This window comes from Ambystoma mexicanum, chromosome 13 (assembly GCF_040938575.1).
Source record: "Ambystoma mexicanum isolate Mex_15411 chromosome 13, UKY_AmexF1_1, whole genome shotgun sequence".
Classification (NCBI taxonomy): domain Eukaryota; kingdom Metazoa; phylum Chordata; class Amphibia; order Caudata; family Ambystomatidae; genus Ambystoma; species Ambystoma mexicanum.
The window spans coordinates 790,486,838-790,500,365 of NC_090938.1; the positions used below are offsets into that span (position 1 = coordinate 790,486,838).

General features: G+C 48.2%; 1 protein-coding gene across 1 annotated transcript in view; it reads right to left on the reverse strand.

The window, feature by feature from the left end:
* Window positions 1-13,528, reverse strand: part of LSM2 (LSM2 homolog, U6 small nuclear RNA and mRNA degradation associated) — a 120,532-nt gene that overhangs the window by 21,634 nt on the left and 85,370 nt on the right. The window contains exon 3 of the mRNA XM_069635172.1: window positions 10,467-10,497. Within this exon, the coding sequence (XP_069491273.1) occupies window positions 10,467-10,497 (31 nt within the window). The remainder of the gene's footprint in view (window positions 1-10,466; window positions 10,498-13,528) is intronic.

A 13,528-nucleotide genomic window follows, 5' to 3' on the forward strand; every position in this document is an offset into this window, starting at 1 on the left:
ATAGATTAGCGAGCAGTACCTGAAGAAGGCGGTGGGATGTGAGAAGGGGCATGAGCAAATAAGTGTCTTAGAACCACTTCCCCCCCACTTGTGTATCTGCCTTGGAATGGGTGTCAATGCAGTAATGCTGAGTAAAAGTGTGAATAGAGCTCCAAGTAGCTGCTTTGCAAATGGTGTCAAGGGGTACATTTGCAATGAAAGCCAGAGTGGCTCCAATGCCTCTAGTAGAGTGGGCTCTTGGCGTGAAAGGCAGAGTTCTTTTAGAGAGTGAGTAACACAGCTGGATAAAGTTAATAATCCACTTCGAGATGGCACCTTCAGAGACGCGATCCCCTTCTCTGCCTGTAGCTACGGAGACAAACAGTTTTCCTTAGCGGTCTGGTTTTATTTACATAGTAGAGGACCGCCCTACGCACATCTAGGGTGTGTAGTTTCACCTCAGCCGAGCTTTGAGGGTCCTGGAAGAAAGCCGGAAGCTCGATGGACTGGTTTACGTGGAATTTAGATATAAACTTAGGTGAGAACCTAGGGTGTGTGCGTAAAACCAGTTTGTCTTTATGGACAGTAAAGAAGGGATCCTGCACTGACAGAGCCTGAATTTCACTGACCCTTCTTATAGAAGTAATAGCTACTAAGAAGGCCATTTTATAAGTCAGGTGTTTGAGACTGCTTTTATGCATGGGCTCGAAAGGGGGGCCCATGAGCTTAGATAGCACCACATTAAGGTCCCACCCTGGTGGTGGGTTTGAAATAGGAGGGTGAAGTCTCTTTACTCCTTCCATGAAGGCTTTAACTACTGGTACTTTGCACCACGAGACCTTGTTATGGGAAGTGGTTTATGCCGACAGGGCTGCCAGGTGTACTTTCAGTGAGTTAAAAACCAATCCTGCATCTAGCAGGTGGAGCATGTATGTAACAATAGTGAAAGGAGTGCAATTAACTGGGTTGATTTGTCTACTCCGGCACCAGATAACAAATCTCTTCCACTTGTCAAAGTAACAGTGCCTTGTGTTTGGGTTCCTAGATTCCTTTAGGATGTCCATACACCTCTGTGGTAAATTGAGATGTCCAAACTATGACCTCAGGAGCCATGCTGCCAGGTTCATTGAGTTGGGTTGCTGATGCACTGTTTGACCTTGGTGCTGGGACAGTAGGTTGTACCAGGCTGGAAGTTTGATGGGCTCGCACACCGCCATCCTGCGTAGGTGTGGGAACCACGGTTGTCTTGCCCACATGGGAGCAACTAGGACGAGCGTCATCGACTCGGTTCATCTTGTTGACCACCTCCCTGATGAGTTGGTGGAAAAGCGTACGCAAACATCCCTCACCAGTTCATCCACAGGGCGTTCCCCTGGGAGTCTGGTTGGGGAAAACTGGATGCAAATCCTGGGCATTGTCGGTTTTCGCTTGTGGCGAAAAAGTCTATAGTGGGGAAACCCCACTGAGAGAAGATATCTTCTACGACCTCTGTGTAGAACCCATTCGTGTTCCTCTGGGAGGGAGTCTCTGCTCAGAACATCAGTTAGGGAATTGAGCTCCCCTGGAACATGTTGTGATGACAGGAAGATGTTCCGTCTGAGTGCCCATATCCAGATTTTCTGGGCAAGCTTGAACAGATTTGGCGAACGAGTCCCTCCTTGCTTGTTCAGGTAGAACGTGGCTGTTGTGCTGTCCGTCCGGATTTGCACTGACAGGTTTAGTAGGTGGGGCTCGAACGCTTGAAGTGCTCTGAATACTGCCAGAAGCTCTAGCAGGTTGATGTGGTTCTTGGCCACTGAGGGAGACCAGAGACCCTGAGCTGTGTGGTGGAGATGGTGAGCTCCCCACCCAGTCAGACATGCATCGGTAGTGACTACTGCCTGTACTTCGGGATCGTAAAAGGGTTTTCCCTGTGCAAGATTCTCTCTTGTCCACCAGTGAAGGCTTTGTACTAGTGTTGGCGAAACTGCCACTAGATCGTCCCACTGACCACTTGCCTGAGACCACTGTTTCGCCAACCATTCCTGCATGGGACGCAGGCGCGCGTGGGGGACCAGGTAAATACATGACGCCATCATGCCCAGCAAACGCATTGCTTTGCGTACCGTTATTTGGTGACCGGACTGATATTGCGGAATTTGCAGTAGTATATTCCGAATTCTTTCCTCTGAAGGAAATGTCAACCCCTCTTGAGTATTTAGGATTGCTCCTAGAACTGTTTGGAGGTGCTTGGCACCAGGCTTGACTTTTTCTCGTTGATTGAGCAACCTAACTCGTGGAAGAGGTCGATAGTCCTTTGAATGTTTATTCTGCAAATTACTGGGGTTTCCCCCGTTATGAGCCAGTCGTCCAGAAAAGTGTACACCGGGATTGCCTCCCTGCGTAGGTGTGCAGCCGCCAGTACCTTGGTGAATACCCTTGGTGCCAAAGCTATCCCGAAGGGCAGTACCTTGAACTGGTAGTGCCGACTGTCCACCTTGAAGCGCAAGTACCTTCTGTGCGCTGGGAACATGGAAATATGAAAATAGGCATCCTTCATATCCAAGGTTGCCATGTAATCCCCTTTTTTAGGAGGGGGATTACCTCCTGTAGCGTAGTCATACGAAACTTTTGGGGCTTGACATACTTGTTGGCAGGCCGTAAATCCAATACTGGGCGCATTGTCAAATCTTTTTTTGGCACAAGGAAGTAAGTTGAATAAATACCCTTGTTTACATGGTTTCCCGGGACGAGTTCTATCGCGTCCTTTGCTAGCAGATTGGCGATCTCCTCGAGGAGAATCTTCTGATGTTCTAAAGAGTACTCTTTGTCGTGGAGGATGGTTCCGGGGACGCTGCAGTAGTTCTATAGAGTACCCTGCGGATACTGTTGACAGCACCCATCTGTCTGATGTGATCCCTTCCCAAACCTGGGTGAAGTTGGAAATTCGTCCCCCTACTGGGGTTGCGTGAGAAGGGACCCTGTGGAGGCCTGCCGCCTCCTTTACTGGGGCTGCCTCTGCCTTTACCACGTCCCCTCCCATTACCCCTGCCGTAACCCTGGGTAGACTGTTGGCTGTTGTTCCACTGTGTACCCTGCCCCTGGGAATAGTTTGATCCTCTGGGAATTTTGGCCGCGCGGGCGTCGCAAATTACTATTCCCTCTCTGGTTAGGGGGTTTATTGGTTTACTGGCCAAGGGACTCGAGTGTCTCGTATTCGTCCTTGGCATTCTTCAGCGCGTCCTCGACCGCCTTACCAAACAGATCAGCTTCCACCGGTTTGTCCAACAATGATGCCTGGGTTTCTGCCTTAAAACCAGACTGCTGTAACCACGCATGTCTCTTGATAACAGTACCTTCTGCTATCAATCTGCCTGCGTTGTCCGTGGCATCAAAAGTTGCTTTTAAAATGCAACCAGACACGGCTCTACCCTCTGCGGAAATTCGTGCTAACTGGCCCTTTAAGGGTTCTGGAGCAGAGGCTACGAGTGCCGCGACTTCTTCCCACTGATGGCAGTTGTAGCTGGCCAACAGGGTGGTGGAGTATGCAATCCTTGCCTGATAGGCGGACGTTGAGGCTACTTTCCTGCCGAAACCATATAGTTTTTTGCTCTCCTTGTCTGGAGGAGCTTCGGACGATGACGAGGGTGTTCCAGCCCCCTTACGAGTGTTAGTGACAACTAGGGAGTCTGGCTTCAGAGGTCCTCTTATATAGAGAGGGTCAGACTGGGCTGCCCTGAAACGTTTTTCAACTCTGGGATTGACTGCTCTGGTGAGGTTCGGGTTCACCAGGGATGGGTCTATTCTTCGCTGAATAGACTTAAGGATAGGGATGGTCTGGGCAACAGGCCTCCTTTCTCCCACTAACTCCTCGGCGAAGTCCCTCTCTTCCTGGACACCATGGGTGTCAATATGGAAATGTTCTGCTGCTCGTGCGAGAACCTCGTTCAGGAGGGGTTGGTTATCGACGGGGGAGTCGGTAACCGGGGCTTCTTTCTCTACTGGGTAATCTACTCTGTAGGTTTCAGGGTCTTCCTCTTCTTGGTCATCATCATCATCATCATCATCATCATAGTAGCCTGTCCCGGTGTGCTCTTATACCATGCCAAAATCTTGGTCCTCACCAAAGGAAGTCTCTCCTTGGTACAGTGAGTATGGCTGAGAGTATGGTTGTACCTCGAAGGGGTCTGTAGACCTCATCAGTGTCTCAAACCGGGGCTTCTTACTCGGGGGTATAGGATCATTAGAGCCTGAGGGTGTAGCCCCTTGTGGATTATATGAAAGGAAATGGTCTGGAATTTTATTGTAAAAGTCTGCCAAAGAAGACATCCTTGACATGACCCTATCAATGTCATCACGCGACCATTTTTTGGAACTGGTTATGACTCTCAGAAAGTCTAGGAGATTTATCTTGAGTAGATTTGCTGGTTTCAGAAACATCAGCAGACCTGGTCTTGTCTGTTTAGAAGGAGTGGAGTGTTTCACAGGTGTGGAAGAGTGCAGAGGCTGCTCCTTCTGCTGTTTTCCCCCCTCCCCGGGAGTGGAAAAGTGTTTTCCCTGTCCCTTTGTGGTTCCGGAGGTTTTCGACGCCTGGCGTCGAGGATCGGAGGTAGAGTCCCTGTCCTTCGAACATGGGGCCGTGCTGATCTTGTCTGCGGGCTCCGACTCCTGGAGAGCGGCCTGGGAGTGGAAGTCGTCTTTGTCCTCCGACGATCGAACTTCTGTTAGCCTAGGGAGCGAGGCACTCTTGGCAAGAGTGGATGATTGCCTGGAGTCATGCGGTGATCTCGATCGAGAACGCCCAGAGGACACCGATTCGGACCGTTCTGTTTGTGCCTCTTTCCGAGAACTCGACGTCGTCGAGTCTCGATTGGACTTAGTGTGTTTTGTGTGAGTGGTGTGTGAAGTGCTTGTGTCGCCGGGGGTGTTCCCCATACCCGCCCTGTCGACGACCTTCCGAGGTCGGGGACCTGCGCTCGGCTGTCTTTCGACGCCGTAATGCCCTCGCCGTCCGAAAGCACGGCGTCGCTGAAGGCGCCCTCCGCTGCCATGGCCGCCTACCTGGCGTGGTGGGCCCAATGCGTTGAACGGTCCTTAAGTGTCTTAGGTTTAAACCTACTACACGCTCTGCAGTTCGCTTCGGGGTGGTCCCTCGGCAAGCAGAGATTGCACGTGGCGTGCCTGTGACCCAAGGGTATTTGCGATTGCACTTGGGGCAGAATTGAAAAGGGGTACCCTCCATACGCACCTTGAGGCAGCAGGCTGGTAAGTGTAGGAAATGTATAAGGTGTACCTATATACCAAGAGTGTAGAATATGTCCAACCCCTCACTCTCCCTACTTGCAGGGCCAAGGCCAGAGGCCTTCCGAGGCCCAAATCCGTCGTGCAGCAGCCGACGGTCCATTTCTTCTCCAAGCCGGCGGCGAGTGTCGAAGTTGGGATGGGGAAAGGATGTAAATTAATCAATATTTTAGCAAAAGTATGGCTAAGGAGATAGATAAATAGATAGATGTAGATAGGATATAGCCCAAATAGTGGACACTTAAATAACATTTTCAACGCCCAGATCCAACAATCCTCCAATAATACAGAAAAAGCTGTTCAACATTTTGAAACTTCTAGAAAAACCAAAACGTATTCCAAACTTCTTTTCAACCGACAAGCCAAGACTGCTTTACGGTCCAAGCAGCGTTCGAAACAAAAATGTCCGCTCCAAGAAACAAAATAAATGCCCAGAGCAGTCCTCCCATACAGGACCAGATCCCAGTTTTCTCATTCACTCAAATCTCGGTCCCAGACATGCTTAGAATGTTATCCTCTATGCACCCCACTTCTTGTCCATATAATATTCTACCTCCAAAACTGATTTTAGAGCATAAAGACCAGTTTGCCCCATTTCTGACCAGATTTGTAATTGTCTCCTTCAGGGATGGCCTAGTACCCAGGTCGATTAAGAAAGTCATCACCCCCCTCAAAAATAAAAAAATAAAAATAATTTTAAAAAACACCCCCAAAAGAACCAAGTAATCTGAGACCTATTAAAAACTGCCAGTTTCACATCAAAATCCTAGACAAAAGGTTGCCACCGCCCAGCTGCAAGCCTTGTGTAAGGTGTAATAACATCTTCCATAACAGACAATCAGGCTTTCAACCATCTTTCAGCACTAATACAGCTCTTGTGGACCATCAGTCCCACATGTTTAAAATCGTGGATGAGGGGAAAGCTGGGATGTTGATTTTGTTGGATCTTTCCGCTGTGTGGATTTGATGGACCATGAATGTCTTTTGCGATCTCGTCCAGTGCTCTAAAAAGGCTGTTGGCTGGTTCCGCTCCTCCCCCTCACACCGAGAGTCCAGAATGCAGTGGGGACCAGTAATAATAATAACCAGTCTTCTCTCCATCAGCACCCATCATATGCGGGGTGCCCGAAGGCACTTCCCTCTCGCCTGTGCTCATCGGATCGCTCTGCACACTCCCACAATTTGGGTGCGTTTTTTTTACAAACTATGTGGAGGACACCCAAGTAGTCATGGAAATTAGTGGTGACCATGCCAAAGACCTGACCATCTTAACCAACATTTATAATCGAATCGAAAAATGGATGTCAGAAAACTGGCCATGTCTAAATGGCAGCAAAACCGAACTTCTGATCTTTGGCGCTCAGCAGGCCCGGGGCAAACTTAGCACAGACATAAATGCTTCCAAATAAGAGACAATGAAATCCAAGTCCGATGGAAGGCAAAAACCCAGGGAATTCAATGGGAGGCCTCTTTAAATGCAGATGACCAAGTAAATCAAACCTGCAATTACCATCCATGCCTACTCATGAACATACGCCCCTATATTACAGAAAATAATTGCACCACCCTCACTTGAGCGACCAGACTTGATTACTGTAACTCACTATTAAGTGGAGCCTCACTTTTCAACCTTAAGTAGTGCTGGATCATTCAAAACAATGCTGTGCGTATTGTTAAAAATATCCCCAGAAGTACTCACATTTCAGATGACAGAAGAAACCTCAAGAACGCATCTATTTCAAAATTGGCACCATAGTTCTATGCTGCCTCTTTGATACAGCCCCCGACTACCTTAAACCATTGGTCCTCCCGTATCTTTCCCTCAGAACAGTTTGTTCCTCCAACCAAGGTCAAATACAGGGCCCAAGTGTCAAATGCAGAAAGGGCCTAGGAAGATAGTTGTTCCCCGCTAAAGGGGCCTTCTTCTGGAACACGGTAGCACACGTACTCCGACTAGAACCCAACGCAAAATCCTTCAGGAAATCAATGAAAACTTTTCTTTTTAAATTGAAGAAGTGTCTAGCACAGCCTCCCCCTTAGGGTGAACTGTCCTGTTTCTTTCTGTACTGTCCTAACGTGCATTTGTTTGCGCCCAGATGCCTTTGGGCTGCTGGCGCAGTAAAAATACATTTTAAAAAAAGGAGAGGAGAGGACAGCCCACTCAGAGGAAGAGGGCAAGCTGTGTGGGAATGAGAGAAGCAGGGACCCACTGCAGAAAGATCAGGGCTACTGTAAGGGGGTCCCGAATTACGCTCACACCACAATCAATACACCTTTAGGTAAATGAGGCAAAAAGGCGATCTTGTAAGGATAAGTTTAATCTTACAAACGAGGATGGTAGCAAAGGATTCTGCTGCCTTAACTGTCTTCTCTGGTCCCCTTCCGTTCCTTCCTGCCAAAGTGGTTTCAGGCAGGGGTATATATAGGACTGGATTGCTGTGGTGGTGTCTCTGGACCATGGCTTCATCCCAATCTGTCCTTTTTCCAGAATAGAGGTGCTCCAAAGCCTTCTTTCTTCGTTGTCAGCTGTTTTGTCAGAGCATGCTGTTCTACATTTTGCTAGCTATGCAAAAACACACTGCAGCTCTGCCGACTTTTAGAGGCCTAGACTAAGGAAAAACGAATCCTTGTTTTTTTGTGCACCTTTTCCAGTCATTCTCTCCATATTCCTCCACTCCTGCTCACATTTATCTGGATCCTGTAGTCTCCGTCACACTTTATACTTCGAATGTATCCCATTCTGCTGCACAAAACATGCGAGTCCTATTTTTAACACGCATAGTGAGTCAGTTCATGGTGACGGACACTGCACGCTAACCCTGCGGCCTATTTTGAATCCCACAGGACACATCCCTTCTGGGAAGGAAGGGGGAGTTGGACTCATCTACAGCACTAATTAAGCTTTTAAAATGGCAGGCATCTGACATTACACATTTATCCAATAGTTAATTGAGTCTTATATTTAGACAATAACTACCTTCTTCAGTGCTTGCTTATGTCTGTGTATGCGATTAGGTTTACATGAGAGCCTTCCCAGTGACCCCCCCCCCCCCCAGTCCATTATTGCGCCTTAAAGAGGTCTTACCTAAAGCGCTTTGGGGTTCGGGAGGACCCTGGCTCCTTCCCAACACTACTCCACCTTTGGGTCGGTTGGTTCTGGGTTTGGAGAGGATCTTGTAGCCATCAGGGATGAGTGTGTCAAAACTCGTGACAGAGCTGGCCGTGAACCATGTCTCGGTTAAAGAGCGAGGAAATCCAGGTCAAGTTCTTCGAGGAGGTGACAGTCCGAAGAGTGTCTGGCAGCAGAGCGAGAGTTAGCTACCTGGGGCCGGTTGCCACATTTGAAAGACATCTGAGGCGGGTACAGGCTTGAGGTACACCAAGTGGAGGGGCCAGAGAGTGGGCAGAGGCGGTAGCAGGTGGTGGCAAAGTAGCCAGAGAGGAGGAGGAAGGTGGCAGAAGAAGGTGCCGCAGAGGAACCAGAGAGGTGCTAGGTGGAGTAGCAGGAGAAGGAAGGGAATTGATAAGACAAATGCCTATCGAAAAGGAGGAGATTGGGCAGAGAGGGCTCTGATCAGGACAGTGCCATTCAAATAGACTTTCATGATGATCTTGGTGGAGTGGAAGGAGACCAAGAGGGCCTCCCACTGAGTGACACCATTACTGGGAGAGGAATGCCACCATTAATGGGAGAGGAATTAGGAGAGAGCCAAGACCATATGAGGGGTTCGTAGGTCTGGTGAGGAACAATAAAGAGGATGTCGGTGAGTCGTCTGCAGGAAGCACGGATGTATGTATCGGCAATAGGGAGGCCTGGGTTGGAGACCAGGATGTCCCTCTTCAACTTCTTCCTTCCGGACTTCGTGAGGTATAGAATAGGAGATCGAGGATCAGTTAAAGAAGATGGGAAGAACGGAGAGCAACATCGGGGTGCAAGGAGGACAATAAGACAAGGGAGAGAGAATGCAGAGATGCACAGCCCAGTTCCACACAGCGCAGGATACACATAGGGAGGGAGGAGGGGCAGGGGGTGGGTCACACAGATGGGAGCACACAGGAGGAGCAGACACGTGGCGCACAACTGTAGAAATGGTACCTCCAGCTAGGTGGGGACCTAGAGAGTGGGAGAGAACCTAATGGGACGTAGCTCACAGCACAACAGTAACCGCAATTGAAGGGGACCTAGAGAAGGGGCACAAAAACACAAAGTACGACTAACCACTAAGGGGAGAGACTAGGGTTGCGCAGAGACAGTACGTTATGTCAGACATTTAGACATCCGAGTTATATTCTCTCTGCTGCCTATATATTTTTTATTCTTCCCCGCCAACTCTCTTCGCCCTCACCCCACTCCACCGTCTGCTTTCCTCCGTCTCCTGTCTCTATATCTCCTGCTGCACGCAAGTCAGTCTCATCTCAATTCTAATCTACCATTTCTCTCACGTCTCGCTCCTGTAGATTTCATCTTTACAATATTCGGAAAGTTTGTGCTTCTCTTACTTTCCATACTACTAAGCATCTCATTTCTTCTCGGCTGTTCTACTGTTCTGTTACACTTTTCGGGTCTCCCATCTTCTCGCCTTGCTCCTTTAAAATCTCAATCTATCATTCAGTTTGTGTACTCAGTCTTCTCTCCCATCGTAATTCTATTTCAGCATCTCTTGTTTCACTTTGCTGGCTACCCTTTCATTCTCAACTTAAATTTCATTTTGTCTAGTCCTCAACTCGCTCTATGGTCTAGCCCCAACTATCTTGCTGCAGTTTCTTTCTATATTCCCTCTCGATCTTTGTCCTTCCTACCTTTTTTCCGGCTGAACGTGCCCCCCCCAGCCCTCTGTGCCCAATTCTGTTTTCGTTCCAATGGAAAGGAGCTGAAAGGAACGCCCTACCGCCAACTCTTCAGTCCATCTCCGTCTACTCTTCTTTATCGAGTCTTTGAAAAAGATCTATTGTTCCCGATTGTTAGTGTTAGCCATCAGACCTGATGCTCGACCAATTTAACTGATTATTGTTGTACTGTTACATTGTTAGCTCTGCGCAGCGCTTTGGACAAAGGTGCTTTATAAAATACAAAAACAATATAGGTTTAGTCACATGCACCCACCCAGCCTCTATGTAGGCAGAACAATGGATAACAAAGAAAGGTAGGGATGGGGTGAAAGAGCACCCCTCCCCAACCCCTCCCAAAAGACCCACAACCAGCTTACCTGGTCAACGGAGTGCAGTGTGCCGCAGATACTGGAAGGGAGAAAAGAGAACACTGTCAACTTTCATTACTTTCTTTCACTGAAGGAAAAAAAGTACTGCAATCTGAACAAACATCACTCGCCCTAGACAGCCAAGTAGAATAGTGTCAAATCTTCCCAAAATAAAAATATACAACCTGCATGGTGCTAAAAATAAAATCCCCTCAGCCAGACACCCCCACTGAAGGGATATCATCCCCTGCCAGGATTCTGCCGAATCGGAAAGGCAGCTCAACATCAGACAACCTTTGATCATAGCAACCCTCCCCACTATGCCTGACATTCTGAAAAAAGTGATAATTTGCCAACTCCAGTAACAGCAAGACTGTCTGCGATTCACCACTAGACACTGCACAGACTCATGGGACAGATGGGGACATGGCAGATAACCCCAGGTCGCTTCAGTAAACTGGGACCAGAAGCCTGTTCAACTTCTTTCGGAAGCTGTAAACACCTGCAGGACATCACAGCTCACTCCGGCATAGGCTTGCTCAGCAGCTCGAATTCCATTTTAATATTGGGCTCTTTTAGCAAATCAAGGAAACCCAGATAGACACACTTGTTCAGGGTGCTTGTTCAGAGGACGCTCTTGGGATTTAAGCCTAGATTCCACCTCTGGTCTCAGGCATGCGGCACACTTATCCCAAACCCCAATAGGGTGGAGCAAGGCAATGCAGTACAAACAGACCCCGGGAAAACAAGCCCTGCCCCAATTGTTGAGATCTTACTCTGTCAGAAGCCAAGATGCATTACCTGTTTAAGCAATCCTTTGTCTCAATGCTAGAATGCTAGAAGTTACTACAGCATTACAGTGCTCCAAGAAGGGTTGCTCTCAAAGATAATGGCAGTAGCAACTTGGATTTAGAAAAATCCGAGTTGCCATATATCTTAATAAAAATATATATTGCTGCACCTGGGGTGGAGAAACCGCTTCAAAATAAAGATCAAATGGTTACAATTAGCACATGTATGATCTAATCTGCCCAAAGCCAGGCTTTGAACCATGATGCAGAAAAAACTACACAGCTATGCAGTGCATCTTAAACTTCTTGCTCTCAAAAGTAGGACTGAAAGGCAAATGGGGAAATCTGCTTGGTGGCCAGCACGACAGGTGGGTGGGTGGCTTTCTGCAGAAACAACCTTGCATTTCCCCAGTCAAAATTCTATCTTGTAGCACAAAATGGAAACATTAAGGGATTCAGAAGTCACAGTACTTATACTTCCAATCGAGTCATACTTGCATGGCTGAGGATATTAAGGCTTTCAACGACCCACCAGAGATACAAAGATGGAACATGTAGTTCACTTGTGTGCTAATTTTAGCCGTTTGTAAGCTTGGTTTCTTGCTCATATGCACATGCATTATTCAAAAGGAAGTCAAATCAAGGATGCTGCAGCAGAGCACTTCCTGCATTCGAGAGACTGCTGACATCTGTGTATTGGCGTCCAACAGCCACAGGTTACAAGTCAGTTGCTCCAGTTCTCCGTGAACAATGGGGGGCAGAAGTGCCATTTTACCCTGTGGAGATTCTGCAAGCATTTGAATGGGGCGACCAAAAACAAAAGACAAAAGACAAAACCAACAAATCCATGCACTTCTAAATCACTGGGTGCTGCAGGCCTTCTGGCTCCTCTACAGCTTGATGAAATGTTAGCAGGCATCTTGCAAAAGAGGGAAAGCTGCTTCAATGGGCCACTTCAGCCTTGATTGGGCTGGTGAGGCCAAAGCCGTGTGGCATGCACGGGAGGAGGGTGGAGAAGGGGATCCTAAAGCAGAAATGCTGCAACGATGTCGACATCTTCCATCAAGTCCTGTGGGTCCCCGCACCCAACCTCTCCACCACCCCCTCGCCCCAATGTGCTTCAACCCTGAGATGGGTATGGCTCCCTCGCTTTGCTCAGTTTGGTAAGTTCTACCCATGTAGCCGGGATAGTCCAGTTCAGCCTTTTATTCTTTTGAGTTTCATAAAGGGGGGCCTATTACGTTGGGAAACAACATTGGATATTGTTCACAGTGTATTGAAGCACCAAAACAGTCACTGCAAGCGATTAGATTCTGAAAATCCAAAATGCTGGGTGCCACCGAAGGAGCACATTCTGTATCAAAAGCGAGATCGCAGACCAATAGTGCCGGCCAGTTTTCAACAAAGCGACAACCACAGTGGATACGGGCAGTTTAAGTGGACACTGCTCATTAATGGAATAATCAGGGGACATGAACCGAGCCAGGAAAATGAGGGACCCCATAGACCCAAAAGAAAAGTAGACAAAACATGGAAAGCAAGATAAGCCAGAATGTCCACACGAGCAGTGAGAAAAAAGGATAACTGGGGTACATGGAGACAGTGTGCTCATGCAGGTTGTCACGCATCCAACACGAATCCAGCAACGTTGCCGGTTTACCCGCCGTTCACGACAGTATCTAGCCTGGCAGGGGCGCAGCAAGCCTTCTACGTTCTGTCACACATCATCGTTTTAGGGGCCAGGTCAGTAGCTAGGCAATATGGTGCCAGGGCAAACAACAAAAATGTGCCTCCTCCCACCCCCAGAAGTTTTCGGCACACTCCCATGACGCAAACTTTGACTCTGTACAAGCACTACCTAACAATGCTCAAGATCAGTGTGCACACTCAGGCCAGCAGATCCCTGAAATTGCTGTAAGACTGCAGTGCAGCTGACCAAACATGCGGTGCTGCATTAACTAACTTCTTAGCGTCGTTTTCAAAGGTCACTGCTCATCAAAAGTGCAGAGATCAGTTTCCCCATTTTCATCCATGAGAAGGACGGCAGTCTGTTTTTGCTTTGAATTCTGGGACTTGTAGTTTTCCTTAATTTCTCATTGAAAATTCTACAAGCCCCCGGGTGTCCTCCTTGGCTGTTTTCACTCTATTTTGCTTTCGAGGGCTTCCAGTGTCAGGAGCTACTGCATGGCATCGAAATGCCTGGTGAAGTAGATTGCAAAGGCACTTTCAATTGGCTGGGAAGGCCCTGGAAGCTGGCTCCTCCCCACTATCAAAGTTTGT